We start from the raw sequence: 19,202 nt of genomic DNA on the forward strand, positions 1-19,202 counted from the left end.
TAAAAATAATAAGATGTTATTTAAATCAATTTGCCCAAATTTTATTGTCATAGAACATTGTTCAAATTCTTAAAAGACGACATGCAACAGGTCAAGTAAAAACAATAAGTTTGGCAACAATGTCAAACCTCTCCTCTCTAGGTACTTCCACTACTGAATTTTTGGACAATATTAGGCGGACCTAATATACCTACCTCTTTTTAAAGTAGCTGTTTTTCACTCCCTCTCACGTAAGGTCAATACCAACCATAACATTTTGCCGAGACGGTATACTGTTAAATTAGAACTGTGTCTACACTGTTTGGATCATATCTTGCAAGTAAAAGGCTTTTCAGCAGCATGCACTTTCATATGATATTTTAAACAACAATTTTGTGAAAACTCTTTGTTGCATAGTTTGCATGTGAAAGGTTTTTCACCAGTATGCACTCTCATATGTGATTTTAAAGTAGATCTAAGTGAAAACTGTTTGTTGCATATCTCACACGTAAAGGGCCTTTCACCACTGTGAACTCTCATATGTCTTTCTAAACCAGACTTTCTTGCAAAATGCTTGCTGAATATTTTGCATGTAAAAGATGTTACTTCAGCATGCACTGTCATATGCAGTTTTAAACGTTCCTTCAGTGAAAATCGTTTAGTGCAAATTTTACAAGCAAACCGTCGTTCTCCAGTGTGTATTCTCATGTGTACTTTTAAAGAAAAATTTGTCGTAAATTGTCTTCTTCTTCTTTTTATATAGACATTACTCTGTCTGTTTTTCAATGTGCCTCCAGTAAGTTGTCATTCCATCTTTTTCGTGGTCTTCCCACTGATCGTCTTCCTATTGGGGAACCGTCTCTCGCCGTCCTTACTACTCTATTTGTTGTCATTCGGCTTATGTGGTCGTTCCATTCTACTCTTGTGTCAAGCATATTTCACGTTGTAAATTGTGTCAAGCACATTTCACATTCAAAATGTTTTTCTCCGATGGTCACATCCGTAGTAGCAGTTAAATTTTTTTCAAATTATTTCCAGTATATTTTAATAGGTTTCATGCATCATTTTGAATGTCTTCGCAAGAGACACCAAAAATAATAATTATCTATAATCAGTATAATGCAGGTAACAAAAAATGAGTAAAGCATGATTGGAGATGCAAAATTTAAGGGTCCATAGTGTAGCAAAATTGGCGCCCAACGTGGGTCAAATTAAGAAATTTTCTCTGTGAAAGTTCGGTATATTTTCTAGTTTGGTTTTTGGTTTTGTACAAAAGGAATTTTGAGAATACTTTTTAACATACGGCGAGCACGATTTTTTAAACCCCATTGGACCGAAGTATTTTTCAGGCATTTGGGTATCGCATAAACTAAAACAACCCTAGAATTTAAATTTTTTCTACCCTTTTCGGTTAAGCTCCCAAAAATTGCAAGAAACATCCGAAAATTAGAAAAAGCTCAATTTAAGAAAAATATATTTTTTATGATTTTCAATTTACGAATAAATATTCGCTTTAAAAATGAATAACCATTTTCAATTTTGTGATTTAGTTTGATTTACATGTTTACTCTGATTGGAGTATGAAGGGAACTATTCTCGTTGAAACTTTACCGCGCTGAGCAGATGGGACGTAAATTATAAAATCCCTCATCTTCCTTAGTCTCAGCATCCCTATGGCTTGCAAATTGTAGAAGCTTCGGAGGTGTAACCAGAGAAGGTTCCCATTGTTTTCAGTCTGGTGGGATGTAGAGTAACATTATGTTGTTTTACATGCCATTAGAGTGAAAAATTAGTCTATTCGCTTTATTTTGAAATCGATTGTTTAATTTCACCAATTGCGCTAATAATATTTTAACTGTTTATGACATAATTCCATATTGTTTCAAGTACAGGGCTTACAATGCAATAAGGTTCCAAGTACACTGCATACGTCGTACAAATGTTACAAAACCAGATTAGAATCTTAGTTATGACATTATCTAACGTGAGGTGTTATCACAACTTACCACACTGTAGTATAAAATAATTTTAACATTTACAGTCCCTAAAAAACAAGGTTATGAAAGTCTCAAATTAGAAATTTGTTTCCTGAAAAATTTAAATGGCGGTTGGAACCTTATTGTACTCAGCCCTTGGCTGTCCGAAACCTTAAAGGTCTTTTAACGTTCTTTCAGAGTTTGCTCCATCTGAGGCTATTACTGAGGATAAGTTCTTAACAAGCCTTAATGATATACCATCTAAGTTCTTAGAAACAAGTTAAATTGATGAGGTATGTATCGATGAAGATTTTTAAACACTGAAAATGTGCACGTTTCATGTTGGAGATTATTAGCTAGATGATTAGGGAATTCAGGTGCAAATTTAAGATTAAGAAACAACAAGTTTGGATTTTTGAATGGTGGGAGAGAGGGGCGAATCGAAAATGGAGCGACCAACTAGTCTTTACTCCCATGAAAAATCTCCTAGTTCTGGCCCTGCGTGTTGAGCTCAATAAATCAAGAATAAGCTTTCAATAAATAAATTATCAATAATACTAAAAATTATCAATAAGTTCTTTATTATTCAGTATATTTACAGTGTAAACAGTTACTGGGAGAAAATGTTACAATTATTATGTTTAATCTACACAATCATTTTCCCGACTCATAATACACACAGCGACAAAATTAATGGAACACCTTAAAAATGGGACATGTTGAATGTCTTGAATTTCCTAAACCTGTTGTCCGATTTGAGCGATTTTTTTTAGTATGGTATAGCCTTATTAATTAAGCAAATCGATGTAATAATATTGTTGGTAGACAGGTAAATGTCATTGTATACCTGGTGTAATAATCATACTGTGTTTTCTCATTAAAGTTTGGAACACCCTGTGGAATATTCTAGCTTATATAAACTATTGAAATTAAAACTCAATTGTAGCCTTAGGTCTCCTTAACATTTTGTTTTTTGATTCATTCACTTATTTTGATCATAAAAGAGATATGTACCTACCTACTTTTATATTACAAATGACGTATGCTATTTGGTCTTGATCAATATCATTCCAAATCTCGAGAGCTACTGTTTTTACCTCTTGTAAGGTTCTAGGAGGTGGCAAACGCTGTCGTAGTCTTCTGTCAATTATGTTTCACAAAATGTTCGATCGGCTTAAGATCTGGACTATGCGATGGCCAATTTAAAGTCCGAAGATTTACCTGTTGTAAATATTCGGTTACAGTTCCTGAATGTGAAGTCTGGCATTACCGTGCATTAGCAAAAAATTGTTACCAATATAAGGAGCCTATAACATAGTAGCTAAGTCCTTCGCTATGTAAGATCACTGCTTGAACACACTCATCGCGCGTCAAATTCTTTGTAGCGCGTTACATTTCCACCAAATAAAAAAAATTCGGACTTAATTGAAACTTTAATAATAAATCTACTAATTTCCACAACAAACTAGATACTTTTTGACTCTTAACAATTTGACAATTATTAAAATGTTGATTTCGCATAGCCTACTTTACGCTTGTTTATTAAACTAAGCAGAAAATGACGATTAATTGATGAAAAACATGGCTAGTTGGAAACTTACCTACCTAACTTTTTTGTTATCCAACATAACGTCGGTGATGTGGTAATACATCCTATCTGCTTTTTCATAAGTTTTGTAAGAGAGTCTAAGGCCTAAGACCGCTATCAGTTGTAAGAGAGACTATAGGGTCACCTCCTATTTTCATATGACATTTTTTGACTTGTTTTGTAGTAAATTCAACTATTTATTTACTACAAAACCAGTCAAATCTGACATATGAAAACAGGAGGTGGCCCTAAAAGAGGTTTTTCGTCTCTCTTACAAAACTTATGAAAAAGCAGATTGGAGGTATTGTCACATCACGGACGATAAGCAAATGAATCAAAAAAGGAAATAAAGGCTACACTTGAGTTTTAATTTTAATATTTCGAACTTGTAAGGACAAAACACAGTAGCTACGACTGTTACACCCGGTATAAAATGACATTTACCTGTCTAGCAACAATATTATTACATCGATTTTATTAACTAATAAGGCTCTAACATACTAAAACAACTATCAAATCAGACAACGGGTTTAGAAAATCTAACTAAACGGGTTTAGAAGACATCTAACATGTCCCATTTTAAGGTGTTCCGTTAATTTTGCCGTTTAGTGTATAAGCCTGCCTTTTAAAACCTCGTTCTTCTAGTGTGTGTTTTCATATGTACTGTCAAATTAGAACTTTGCCTATATTGTTTGGAGCATATCTTGCAAGTAAAAGGCTTTTCACCAGCATGCACTCTCATATGATATATTAAGCTACAATGTTGTGAAAATTGTTTACTGCATAGTTTGCATGTCAAAGGTTTTTCACCAGTATGCACTCTCATATGATTTTTTAAGTAATTCTTCATTGAAAACTGTTTGTTGCATAGATTACACGTAAAAGGCCGTTCACCACTGTGCACTCCCATATGTCTTTCTAAACCATACTTTCTTGCAAAATGTTTGGTGCATATTTTGCATGTAAAAGATTTTTCTTTAGTATGAACTGCCATATGTAATTGTAAACGTTGCTTCACTGAAAATCGTTTAGTGCACATTTCACAAGCAAACGGTTTTTCACCAGAATGCACTTTCATATGTGATTGTAAGGAATTATTATATGAAAACTGTTTGCCACAGACATTACATGTGAAAGGCTTTTCACCAGTATGCACTCTCATGTGTAATTTTAAGTATGTACTGTGTGAATACTGTTTGTTGCATATTTCACACGTAGTTGTTTTTACAGTATGCGTTTGCATATGATGTTTTAAACTAGAACTTTCTAAAAACTGTTCATTGCATATGCGGCATGTGTAAGGTGTTTCACCAGTATGCTCTTTCATATGATGTTTTAAATTAGAACTTTGTGAAAACGGTTTATTGCATATGTGACATGTGAAAGGTTTTTCACCAGTATGCATTCTCATATGACATCTTAAAGTAGAATATTGTGAAAACTCTTTATTGCACATTATGCATGTGAAAGGTTTTTCACCAGTATGCACTCTCATATGTGATTGTAAAGTATAACTAAGTGAAAACTGTTTGTTGCATATATCACACGTAAAAGGCCTTTCACCACTGTGAACTCTCATATGTCTTTCTAAACCATACTTTATTGAAAACTGTTTGGTGCATATTTTGCATGTAAAAGGTTTTTCACCAGTATGCACTGTCATATGTACTTTTAAACGTTGCTTCACTGAAAATCGTTTAGTGCAAATTTCACATTTAAAGGGTTTTTCCCCAGTGTGTATTCTCATGTGTTCTTTTAAAGAAAAACTTGTGGTTAATTGTTTCAAGCATATTTCACATTCAAAATGTTTTTCTCCGATGGTCATATTCGTAGTAGCAGTTAAATTTTGGTTCAAATTATTTCCAGTATATTTTAACAGGTCACATGCATCATTTGGAATCTCTTCGTAAGAAATACCTAAAATAATAACTATATGAAAAAACAGTATAATGTAGCGAAGACAGAATGAATAAAGCATGATTAGATAAGTCAAATTTAAGGAACTGTAGCGGCAAGCTACAATTACTATTTTCAACGAAAACTTTTCGTTTATAAATTTGCAAAAGTCTGTGTGTTATTGCGTTGCCGCTCCTGCAATACTTAGAGCAGGTGTATCGATGGATTCTTATGTAGTTTTGCCTTCTGAATCCAAATCTGAAAACGGCATTTCGATATATCTAACCGTCTTCGAGATAATCGACCTCAAAGTCTAAAATGTGACGTCACAATCCGGTTATCTCCTACAGACGCACTAAACGTCAGCTCAAATGGTTGATTAGGAAGTAGGCTACTTTTTTTCAACGAAAACTTTTTTAAATCTCGATTTGCCAAGCATAGGTTATTTACATTTGAGTTTGACACTTCGTGAATTCTAAATTTTAAATTAAGTATTAATAAAACATCAATGACATTTGATAGTGAATTTAATTATTATATAAAATAAATAAGATGTTCAAAAATACAATTTGAGTATAAATATTTTAAAAGCAATAATTTATTAACAGTTTTAAAAAGGTTTATACCAGTATAAATACGGCCTCCCCTTTATGATAAATGGACTGTTCCATTTGCTATAAAATTAAAATATTATGTATACCTAGTCGTTCCCTAAACTCGACACAACAGGATAGTGATTGTAGAAGGTAATTTTTTTTGTTTTTTGAGAATTTTGCCGAAATATTTAGAAATTATTTTTTTGTCGAATTGGCAAAATTATTGACTAAAATCACTAGCCAGTATTGTGTCTGTGTACATCCTTCTAATGGAAAAAAATATTTGAAGATTTTTCTCAAAATATGGATACCAAGAACATTTTCATTTATAACTATTTTATTTTTAATTTGACAAATAAAAGTTATTCTTCATAAAAAGCTCTTCTTGTTCTAAGATTTATGATGCAACCGTGTCCCAAAAGTAGGGGAACGGTCGAATATTTCGCGAACTAAACATCGGATGGAAAAACTGAAAAATACGTGTTCAATCATTTTCAAAAATCCATCCAATGACACCAAACACCAACTCCCACTACACCCCGTGGAGGTGGGGTGGGGGGTAACTTTAATATCTTAAATGGAAACCCCTAGTTTTTCTTGCAGATTTGCATTCGTTACGTAAAAGTAAGCAACTTTTATGCAAGACATTTTTTCGAACTGTGGATAGATGGCGCTATAATTGGGAAAAACGATTTATCCTGATACCATAGGTAAATTATAGAAACGGTCTAATATCTCGAGAAATACACTTCCAAATAAGAAACTAAAAAACAGGTTTTTAATATTTTTCGAAAATCTATCGATAAACACTAAACATGACCCTCCAACCCACCCCCTGGAGGTGGGGTGGGGGGTAACTTTAAAATATTAAATAGCAACCCCCACTCTTTATTGCAGATTCGAATTCGTCATGAAAAATTAAGCAACATTTCTTCGAAACATTCTTTAAAAATGCTGATAGATGGCGCTAATAAATCGTATTTTTCCAATTAAAGCGCCATACAATGTTGCTTAGTTTTTCATGACAAATCCGAATCTGTTATAAAAAGTGGGGGTTGCTGTTTAATATTTTAAAGTTACCCCCCACCCCACCTCCAGGGGGGTGGGTTGGAGGGTCATGTTTAGTGTTATTCGATAGGTTTTCGAAAAGTATTAAAAAAAATTGTTTGGTTTCTCATTTGGAAGTGTATTTCTCGAGATATTAGACCGTTTCTATAATTTACCCATGGTATCAGGATAAACCGTTTTTCCCAAATTATAGCGCCATCTATCCACAGTTCGAAAAAATGTCTTGAATAAAAGTTGCTTACTTTTACGTAACGAATCCAAATCTGCAAGAAAATCTAGGGGTTTCCATTTGAGATTTTAAAGTTACCCCCCACCCCACCTCCAGGGGGTGTAGTGGAGGTTGGTGTTTTTGTCATTGGATAGATTTTTGAAAATGATTGAACACGTATTTTTCAGTTTCTCGATCCGATGTTCAGTTCGCGAAATATTCGACCGTTCCACTGCTTTTGGGACACCTTGTATAAAATTTTATTAATTTTATACGAGGTATATAAAAAATATGAATTTCGATCAAGAGTAAACTACCTTTATAGTTCATAACATTTAAATTAGAATGATATAATTGCACATTAAAACATAATTATTAATTCTAAACTACTTTTCATAATAGAAATTTTCCATATTATGAATTAAAATACGTAAATATACAAAGTTTTCGTTATGACAATGCTCGCATTTTCAGCTTGTTTAATTACTAATTTTTAATAACTTTTCTCCCTAAACAAAATAATACGTCTCATTTAAAATTTCGTAAAATTCAGGAAGGTACTGACCTGCTCAGAGTTCGACCTTACACTGAGACTAAGGTTTACTAAATGCTACGTGTGGTCGGTGCTGCTATATGGCATAGAGGGCTGGACACTCAAAACGAGGGATATAAACAGATTAGAGCCTTCGAAATGTGGCTTTATCGCCGTATCCTAAAGATACCATGGACGGCGAAAGTCACAAATGTGGATGTCCTTAAAAGAATCAACCAAGAACGTCAGCGTTTCGAAAACATTAAGAAAAGAAAAACGGCGTATTTGGGTCACATCACGCGAAACGAAAAATACCAGTTCCTTCAACTTATAATCCAGGGTAAAATTGAAGGCAAGAGAGGAATAGGACGCAAGAAAATGTCCTGGCTCCGAAACATAAGGCAATGGACAGGGATTAACGACATACAATCTCTGATACACATTGCAAGAAACAGAGAGTTAATGGAAAATGTGATCGCCAACATCCATTAGTGGATTTGCATTTGAAGAAGAAGAAGATTTAAAATTTACATTTGTTCCGCTCGTGATATACAAAACCGTATTTGTATTTTTAATTACCTAAACCTCTTTTCAGTTTTATGTATTCGAAACGAAATACTATAAATTATATTATCCAGCCTCTTACATCAATAACAGTTTTAAGGGATTTCAAACATTAAGCAATAAGACAAAATTTTGAAATTCAGGAGTTCATTTATATTTTAGCCGTCGCGTCGGTCGGGAAAGGTCAAAACACACCCTATCCGAGAAATAAGCACGCTTTTACCGAAATAAATATATTATTGACAGTTGTTTTACGTTTTATTTAATATTATTTTATTGGTTTCCTTGGACAATAAAGTTATCAATAGTAATACCACTAGTGATTCAATTTTCGCGATAAGTCTGTCGATTTACTTCTAAACGAAACTGAGTTGCTTGAAAACACCACGAGTCCGTAGGACGTCCTACGGACTCGTGGTGTTTTCTTTAAGCAACTCATTTGAGTTTAGAAATAAAAGACAGACTTATAAGATAAATTAAATCACGAGTGGTATTTTATTAGACTATTTCACGAACAAAGTGATAGGTCAAAAATTCAGTAGAATGAGAGGAAGGGATTTAATAATAATACATTTGATCTAGGTAACCCAAATCTACCCATTTTTTGAATAATTCACAATTAGTCATAATCATGAAATATTTATTATAACTATAAATAATTTGTTATAATTATTTTTTACCTATAACAATAAATAATTTGTACACGAAAAAAATACATTATTCTCGACTATAATTATTATAAACGGTGCAATTGTAAAAATTTTGAATAGTATGACCGTTATTAGGTGGATACAATGTATTGTTGCTGTTATTACTTGATGGACTTGGAGTATTCCTAAAAGTATTCACTATGTTCTGATGATGTTCCTTTTGACGTATACAGCTACAATAATTTTTTTGGCAAACGTCAAACTTTGCTTTGCGACGTATCCATGGTTACGTCGTTGAAAACACGAAGCTGATAGACCAATCAGAATTGAAAGACAGTTGATGTTTTCGCGATAACACAAGCTGTCTTTGGTTTGTGATTGGTCAGATTATGTGAAAATTTTAAGATGAGTGAAATAGTCACACGAATCCAAACCAACAACGCAACATTGGTGACCCGCGAACATTTTAAAAAATATTGTTGATTATAAAATATACTTTTGTCGGTTAAAAACAGTGAACAGTGAAAATGCCAGAACCGTCTAACGGCCTTAAAAGCACCATCAGGAGATTAGCAGCCGAAACAGCTGAACTGAAAATTCAGCTGGCAGCTACCATCGCAACTGCTCAAAAACAAACAAATACATACCGACGTAACCGCAGCACCTCAAGAGGAAGACCGTATCAAAGGAACAGAAGCCACAGCAGGGAACGTTATAGTGCAACAGTAGTAACAACCAACTACGGAACAGAAACTTTATCATGTGTTTAATTTCAAATATTCATATTTCATATCCGAAAATTAAACAATATTTTTATCACTCTGTATATTATTCAGAGATCCCAGATCTCACCATTTACTACTAACAAGCTAATATTTCGTGAGTAGTTTCATTTTGACGAGACGCCCACTTTTTTCCTTACAACAATAATTTCTGTATGTGGTAGAGAACAAAGATAGCAGGGATAGTCCAGTCGTGTTAGACGAATAACAGGCCTAACTTTGCATGCCGAGCTGCCCCAAATGTCATTTTTCTAATCTTTAGGGAGGGTTAATACTAGTGTAAATTTAAAATCTCGACTTAATTCCGCCGTTGTGTTAGCCGTCATTTTGATTTTAAATTCAGATAGCGATACGACAAATGCAGAAGTCTTGCGGAGGATGAACAAGAAAAGAGAGCTTATGCTTATAATAAAAGAACGAAAAACACGATATCTTGGTCACATCATAAGATATCAAAAGTATGAATTGCTCTAACTTATAATCGAAGGCAAAATCAATAGCAAAAAAGGACCAAAAAGAAGACGTTTTTCATTCTACTCTAATCCGATTACAAAGAAAAGATCTGACAGTAGAATTGGTTGCCCGAAATCTGCAAAGCCTTTTAACCTTCTTGGAGTATTGCAGAATTTGACCCGTATCAGGCTATTCCTGAAGGTAAATTCTTAACAAGCCTGATCTGCCATTAAGTTCTTAGAAACAAGTCAAAGAACAAATGCTTGATGAGCTGTGCAGCGACGAAGATTTGAAAATTGGAGAAAATGTGGACCAAGTAGCCATGTTATAGGTTTTTGAGCAGATGATTAGAGAACTCGGGGAGAGGTTTACGGGTAAGAACAACATAAGCAGCTAGTTTAGATTTTTCAATTGAGAATGGCGGGGCTGAGTGGGGGATCGGAAATAGGACGAAAAACTAATCCTGAAAAATCTCCCAATTCCAGCCTAGCTTGTTGGGTTCAATAAATAAATAATAAACTTTCAATAAATAAATTATACTAAAAATTATCAATAACTATTTTTTTATTATTCAGTATATTAATAGTGTATGACAATATAGTTACTGGGAGACAATGTTACAATTTACTGACTATCACCAAATATTATAGACTATAATACGTGTTTAGGCAATACGTAAAGTATCCTTAACAATAGTAACCTATACTTATTGTACGGTTATAGAGTATATTCCCATAGGTAAGCTGGTTAAGAGTAGATAACGATTTTTCATATGTAATTTAAAGTATTATCTGCATAAATGGCACAAAGAATATTTGCTACGAGAGGTATATGGTTCAAAATGCATACAGTATCACGACTAATAAGTTATGTTCACATACATGTAGAGTACTTACAGTTTTATTCCTTGATGACGTGTCACATCAGAGCTCTGATTGAATTCCATAATCCATTTGGTTCATTTGTAAGGCACTCACTAATACGCTAAATAAATCATCGTCGATAATACTGAGCAGATTGAATTATCTGAGCGGTATAAAACGATAGCAAAAAAAGCCGGTAAAATGCGGCCTTTTTACGAATAGCGGGAGCGTCGATAGATTAGAGATGATTCTCGTTAGGAAGCTTTTGACGATCTGCCCCGGCGAGGGGTTCAAATGCGAGTCTCAACAATAACCTGGAGTTTCCAGAAAGGTTACATAAATACTACTTGAATTTTAAGTAATCAGTAGTACAGGGGCGTAACTAATTATTTTAGTGAGCCGTGTATAATATATTTATTGTACATATTGCCGGGGGCGACAGGCGAGAGAGATGGCCTATATCACCTCGAAGAGAGGGGATTGGCAAAGATGTGCACAACGATAAGAAATGTTTGAAGAAATTAGAGTTTATATACACAAGGGGTAACAACGATAAAATGGAGGAAAACGATAAGTTTTCCCCCTAGGGATAGATTTTAATCTTCCAGGGGAATCACAGCGATTTTCGTAATACCACGAAGAAAATCACCGTGAGTAGTGTGAATCTTGACAGTACGAACTAGACCATCCTTACCAGGCAATACATCTATTACCCTGGCAGTTGGCCATAAGAGTGGAGGAGTACCATCCTCCTTCAACAGAACCAAATCCCCGATCTTGACAGGGTCAGTAGGGTCGGTCCATTTATTTCTTTGCTGCAGGAGGCAAAGATAGTCTTTTTTCCACAATTTCCAAAATTGCTGTTGAATTTTACTAATACGCTGAAAAAGATTCAACCTATTTTCAGGTATCTCTGAAACACTTGGTTCAGGGGGCGCGGTTAAACTTCTTTGAACTAAGAAGTGAGCTGGAGATAGGAAAGCGAAGTCATTGGCGTCAGACGACATCCTAGTGATGGGTCTCGAATTTAGAATAGCCTCGATTTGGCATAATACTGTGTTAAACACTTCAAAGGTGAAGTGGGAATTTCCTATAATTCGATAGAGGTGATACTTCACACTCTTTATTCCTACCTCATGGAGGCCGAATTGATGGGGGTTGCGGGGAACACCCATCTTGAAAGTTATGGAGTTTTGAGTACAGAATTCCTTAATCTGTTCCGAATTATTTTGATTTAAGAAAAAATCATAGAATTCGCGCATTTCATTTTTTGCCCCATGGAAATTTGTGGCATTGTCGCTCCAAATAATACTGGGCGTGGATCTTCTGGCAATAAACCTTTTCAGAGTAAGAATATAGGCTTCTGCGCTTAATCCTGTGACGAGTTCGATATGAACACATTTAGTGCTCATGCAAATGAAATAGGCTACGTATGCTTTGTAAAGCGGTGCCTTCCTCAAATGTGAGGACTTAATTAAGAAGAACCCCCCATAGTCCACTGAGACGACTTGGAAGGGTCTAGTGGGGAGTACACGATCGGGATGCATATCTGCCATCTGTTGAACAGAATTGGGTGTCATGAATCGGAAACAGTTTACACACTTACGAATTAAGCGTTTAATCTGTCTTAATCCGTCAATTGGCCAGTACTTCATTTTGACATACGAAAGTACTGTTTGCGCGCCTGAATGTAATAACTTATGATGAGCTTGAGTCAAGATTAGTTCTACAACTCGACATTTAGAAGGAAGTAGAATGGGGTGTTTTTGATTATACGATATGGGGGCGTGTCGGAGACGTCCTCCCACACGAATCAGCCCATCATTATGTTGTAGGAAGGGGTTGAGTTTACGAATGGCTTTATTGGTCACGAGTTTAGCATTTTTCAATTCAAGAATCTCTTTTTTAAAGTAGATACTTTGGATATACCTGATGATCGCGTGATCAGCGATCTCCATTTCGGGTGGCGTCAATATATCCGTATCTCGTGGAGAGTTATTTATTTTCTTTTTAATATTACTGATGAATCTAAAAAGATAAGCGACAATTCTTTGAATTTTACGAAAAGAAGAAGATTTAGCGAATAGATTTTCAAAGGTGTCGTTGAGTTCGTGATTTGTTGCTATGTTTGAGACAACTAACTTCCTTAATTCAGGAAGATCATCCTGAAAATGAGGAATTTGATGAAGAGAAAAATCGATGGGATTGTCTCTAATAAAGCTAGGTCCGCATAACCAGTCTTCGGTGGTCTGGGGATTATCAAAGACATTTATCCCTCTGGAAGCGGGGTCAGCGATGTTTTCGTGACTTCTGACGAAATGGAAATCACAAGGAAAAGTTTCCAACAAGGAATTGACCTTTTGAATTCTGTTTTGTACAAAAATGTTCCAAATGTGTTTTTTAGAAAGTATCCAAGACAAGGCAATTGTAGAGTCAGCAAAGAGATGAGATGAAGATATACTCAAATTTTTCTTGAAGATGTGAAAAAGTCTATGAGCCAGAGTGACTCCCAACACTATTCCACAAAGTTCCAATTTGGGGATGGTGAGTTTATTTTTTAGCGGAGAAATTTTGTTTTTAGAAGCGATAAGCCGCGACGATACAGAAAAGTCTGAGTATGTCGCTTTGAGATACACACAAGTGCTGTATATTTTTTCCGATGCGTCGGTGAAAATAATTAATTGAACATCAACAACTTTCTTTTGTAAAAGTAAGCATCGAGGTACCTTGACCTCTTCTATAGTTTTGAATGTCGATAAGAGGTTTTGCCAATTTTTCATAATGATGGGTGAGTCAATGGGTTGATCCCAGTCCAATTTCTGGGACCATATTTCCTGTATCAAGAGCTTAGCGTTCACAAGGACAGGGGATAACCATCCTAGCGGGTCATACAAAGTAGCAATGTAGGAGAGAATAGTACGTTTAGTAACAACATTAGCCAATTTGAAGATAGGAGTTTTAAACGAAAAGTGGTCGCGTTCTGAATCCCAGAATATGCCTAAGACTTTATCAGATCCCGTGAAGTTAAGACTGACTTCAGAGACGGGATTTAAATTGTGTTGAGACAGAAATTCTGAAGAACTGCAGTTCCACTTGTGGAGGAGGAAACCATGGGTTTCTAGCAAAGAAGTTAATTGTTCGAAAAGACAACTTAATTCATGAAGACTGTCAGCACCGCTGATCAGGTCATCCATATAGATAGATTCTTGCAGAACACTAGTAGCAAGTTCGTGGGTATGTTTGTTGTTGTCAGCGATGTGCTTGATAACTCTTTGAGCGATAAATGGGCTACTTGGGAGCCCGAAGGGTAATCTTTGAAATTGATAGCACCGTAAAGGCTGCTGAATATTGTCCCTAAAGAGAAAATTTAACAGAAATGTTTCAGTGGGACAAATGGCGATTTGTAGGAACATAGCCTTGATGTCGCCTACTAGTGCGAATTTAAACTGACGAAACTTAGCGAGAATGTCAAAAAGTTCATGTTGGACGACATAACCTTTGTCTATGACGTCACTGAGGGAGATTCCCGTAGACGATTTATTGTTTGGATCGAAAACTATACGAGTGGAAGTAGTAGAGTTGGATTTGAAAACGGGAAAGTGAGGGAGAAAGTAATTAGGTTTACCTGAGTCATTTAGCATTTTTAACGGCACTTGAATTATTTGTCCGTTATTGAGATATTCCGATATAATGTCCTGATATTTTTCCAATAAATCAGGGTTGAGTTGAAAACGTTTCTCGAGACTGAGAAAACGTCTTTTTGCCGAGAGAAACGAATTTCCCATGTCTATATCTTCGATAGGGAGTTTGAGATTGAGTGTGGACTCATATCGTCCATTGGGGAGAACATTAACATGTTTTACAAAATTAATTTCAGCGGGGTGATCATTAATGAGATCGGTGTTCTGAGGAGCGGCTTCTTCCAGCTCCCAGAATTTTTGTAAATGATCGGATAGTTCCTCGTTGGACACTACCGGCTCATTTACGGCGGAAGGAGTGTTATGAGAACAACAAGTAACGAGAGAGTTTGAATAAAATTCCAAAGCCTTTTTAGTATTTTTCGACTTAAGAGCAAAGTCTGGAACTGACCCTGATATCGTGTACCCGAGTAGAGTGCGTTGAAGAACGGGAAGACCTTTTCCCAAACGAATTATTTCAGGTTGAATGATATCGTTATACAGGTCTGCACCGAGCAGGATACCAATTGGGGATGTTACATGGAACATCGGATCACCTAATGGTATCTCTGAGGGTATGTTTAGTTTGCTCGCCGAAATAGAAATTTGAGGAAGCGGATTTGTTATCTTTGGGAGTACAGAGCACGAGATGTCAAAAGGAACGTCGTTAGCGACAGCGAAAATTGTTGTATCTACAATAGATTGAGACGAGGATGAGGTGGAGTTAATTCCATTGATCCGTAATTTTCCATCTCTAGTGGTGAGTGACAGTTCCTTTACGAGGTCAGCACTAATAAATGAAACCTGTGAGGCCGAGTCTAAAAGTGCCTTTGCGAAGACCCTCTTGCCGCTAGGAGCGACAAGATAGACCTGGAGTGTGCTTAATAACACCAAATGATTATCAAGCGAGGCTGCAGATAGAGCCATTGAATGTGGAGTCGAATTTTGAAGATTAACTTCCGTTTCAGGAGCTCTAACATGTGAGGGCCCCTGTTGTGAATTACCCTGTGTATGGGAGTTATTTGAGATAGCGGTTTTATTATGATTATTTGAGTTGTGTTGGCCAACAGCCGCGGAAGGGTTACTATGACCCGTTTTGTCGAAATGGAGCAACGTGTGATGACGAGATTTACAAACTATGCAAGAGAATTTGGATTTACACTGATCGAGCATGTGAGACCCAAGACAATTAATACAAAATTTATTTTGTTTGACAAAACTAAAACGTTCTTTAGAATTCAACTGCTTGAACTGAGGACAAGAGTAGATCGAGTGAGAGTCGTTGCAATAGGAACATTTCTTAGGACCTAAGCGAGGCGAAAGGTTACTGGTAGAAGTGTCTGAGGCTAGGTGTAAAGAGTGTCTGGAAGTAGTAGTCGATTTTGGTTTTGATTGAGATTGAATATTCTCAAGATGAACAACGCGTGTCTCGATTTCCCCTAGAAAATGGACAAAATCAGGGGTAGCTTGGCTACCACCGGATTGGAACTCAAGAGCCCTAATGGTAGGTGCGTCGAGTTTCTGAGTAGCGATATGTATGAGAAGTAAATGCAAGAGATCTGAAGGGGGCCTATTCAAGTTCAATAGGGCCTTGAAATTATTTGACATGACCGTATGAAAATTTCTTAATTGTGAGTGATTTGCGTTTCCAGAAATAGGAGGCGCATCAAGAATTTGAGAGATGAGAGTTTTGATAAGCGATTTAGAGTTGGCGTACCTTTGTGTCAGGTTATCCCGGGCTATTTTGTAATTGTCACCTGTGAGTGGGATATGCTCGAGAAGCGTCAAAGGCTCGGAAGTTAGAAAACTTTTGAGGTAAATGAGTTTTTCCAGATCACTTAATGTAGTATCAGATCCTATTATTGTATCAAAGGTCTCAATGAATGAATTGTATTCAGTAACTAAGCCACTAAATGGTTTTAACTGAATACGAGGGAGGTTTACTGTTCGTTGCCTAGCCATAGACTGTGAGGTTAGAGAAGAATTAGGGTCAAATTGGAGGGAGGGGGTAGCAGTCACATTAGAACTTTCAATGACCTCTAACCTTTCTTCCAATAGAGAAATTGTATCCAAATATTTATCAAAAACCACAGAGGAATCAGTAGAGGGGGTAGGTTCCTCGGGGATCGTCTCCAGCACATTTTGAGCATCGCGGAAAAGTCCGTAAGAATGTTTGAGTTGTGAAATTATTTCACGAATTTTATATTTGTTTAGAGAATTAAGAGTTGTGGGAACCGAATCAGCCAACTTGGTTATATCAAGTTTTGCGGTGAGCCTCTGTCGGTTATATTTTGATCGGTCAGCCATGTTGCGAGAATGTGAGATTAGATAGATTATTTGCAAATGTCTAAACCTATAAATCGATGCGAAAATGAGAGAATATGTACAATATATTATATATTACACGTTTAATAGTGTGAGATTGGCTTAATAGTATCACCCTGTATGAGCGCAGATTAGTATATGAAATGCAAAACTATAAAATTTCAAAATATATGCAATTTTCCAAAATGGGTATTTTTCAGCAAGTGTGAGACACCCTTAACAAGTATTTAAATTAATTAAATTGAAGGAAAAAACAATTATTTATTTTCTATAGTTTTCTAGAAGTGTAAAATGAGCTTAAGCGAAGCTAAATGTAGCAAAAACTTACAATTTATGCAAGAAAACAAAATTATTTTTAATAATTTTTGTAACCTGTGAACCAGGCTTAATCGGATTCAAAATTATAAATTTAATTTAAATCAAAAGGTTGAACAAACAATGTTAAAATTATAACACCCGTACTATCAGCCAAGAAATGAGTACACTTTTTGTATACTATAAACAGAAAAATATATTTACGAAAATAAAATAATGTAATATATGCAAATATTTTTTCATACAAACAAAACGACTCCTTTATTTGAACAAAGCAAGTAGTTTCTGAAATTGCACGTGTAGACCGGGCTTAACAACCTACCAGCTATTGTAGAGACGTGCTGGGTTAAATACTGAGAATTTGAGTGCAGAAAGAGAGGAATATTTTATTTTTGTGCCGGGGCGGCGTGGCTTGGAAATTTCCAAATGCAACAGAAAGACACTATAAATGAAAAACCGTTATTCTCAGAATAGAGATTATCAAAATATGCAAATACGAAGGACCTTGAGGATTTAATTAATAAATAATTAATATGATACGGCTCGATGGAACAGAAGTGTTTAGGCAATACGTAAAGTATCCTTAACAATAGTAACCTATACTTATTGTACGGTTATAGAGTATATTCCCATAGGTAAGCTGGTTAAGAGTAGATAACGATTTTTCATATGTAATTTAAAGTATTATCTGCATAAATGGCACAAAGAATATTTGCTACGAGAGGTATATGGTTCAAAATGCATACAGTATCACGACTAATAAGTTATGTTCACATACATGTAGAGTACTTACAGTTTTATTCCTTGATGACGTGTCACATCAGAGCTCTGATTGAATTCCATAATCCATTTGGTTCATTTGTAAGGCACTCACTAATACGCTAAATAAATCATCGTCGATAATACTGAGCAGATTGAATTATCTGAGCGGTATAAAACGATAGCAAAAAAAGCCGGTAAAATGCGGCCTTTTTACGAATAGCGGGAGCGTCGATAGATTAGAGATGATTCTCGTTAGGAAGCTTTTGACGATCTGCCCCGGCGAGGGGTTCAAATGCGAGTCTCAACAATAACCTGGAGTTTCCAGAAAGGTTACATAAATACTACTTGAATTTTAAGTAATCAGTAGTACAGGGGCGTAACTAATTATTTTAGTGAGCCGTGTATAATATATTTATTGTACAATACGTAAAATTCATGAGAGTTCCCATTAATTTTGTGGCAGCAAACAAAATAGCGCCATCTAGTGGTATGTGTTGATAACCACAAACTATGCATTTAAAAGAAAGTTATTTTTATATGTAATATTCTTTGTGAGGCAATTGACTGCAAACCCATCCTAAGGCCGATGCCACATTATGCGTTTTGACCGGATGCGGTGAAAACGCATCCGTTTCCAACGCAACCGGACCGACCTGTCACACTATGCGTTTAGTCTGGTGCAGTTTGTAAGCGCGTACCGATGACTCAAAACGCATCCGTTTCCAACGCAACCGGACCGATCTGTCACACTATGCGTTTTCACCGGATGCGGCGGAAACGCATCCGGTCAAAACGCATAATGTGGCATCGACCTAACACAGAGTCTCAGAATTTGTTTCGATCATATCGTAATTGTCATCACTTATGTCGTTTCTCGTTTTTAGTGCTTTGCTCGATAGGATTATTTAGCAATACTTTAATTGGGTCTTTGAGCACTTAATCTTTTTAGATTAAAAAGGAACAAGCAT

The 19,202-nt window shown here is 35.8% G+C and overlaps 1 protein-coding gene across 5 annotated transcripts in view; it reads right to left on the minus strand.

Annotated features, from left to right (window-relative positions):
- LOC114328042 (gastrula zinc finger protein XlCGF8.2DB-like) overlaps positions 1-19,202 on the minus strand; it is a 124,304-nt gene that overhangs the window by 50,868 nt on the left and 54,234 nt on the right. Inside the window, exon 3 of one of the 5 annotated variants that reach the window (XM_050662249.1) lies at positions 2,520-5,460. The exons of the other annotated variants lie outside the window; for them this stretch is intronic. Within the exon in view, the coding sequence (XP_050518206.1) occupies positions 4,169-5,460 (1,292 nt within the window). The 3' untranslated portion in view covers positions 2,520-4,168. Of the gene's footprint in view, positions 1-2,519; positions 5,461-19,202 lie in introns of those variants that run through there. 5 annotated transcript variants of the gene reach the window in all.

The sequence above is a fragment of the Diabrotica virgifera genome, chromosome 9 (assembly GCF_917563875.1).
Source record: "Diabrotica virgifera virgifera chromosome 9, PGI_DIABVI_V3a".
In the NCBI taxonomy this organism is placed as follows: domain Eukaryota; kingdom Metazoa; phylum Arthropoda; class Insecta; order Coleoptera; family Chrysomelidae; genus Diabrotica; species Diabrotica virgifera.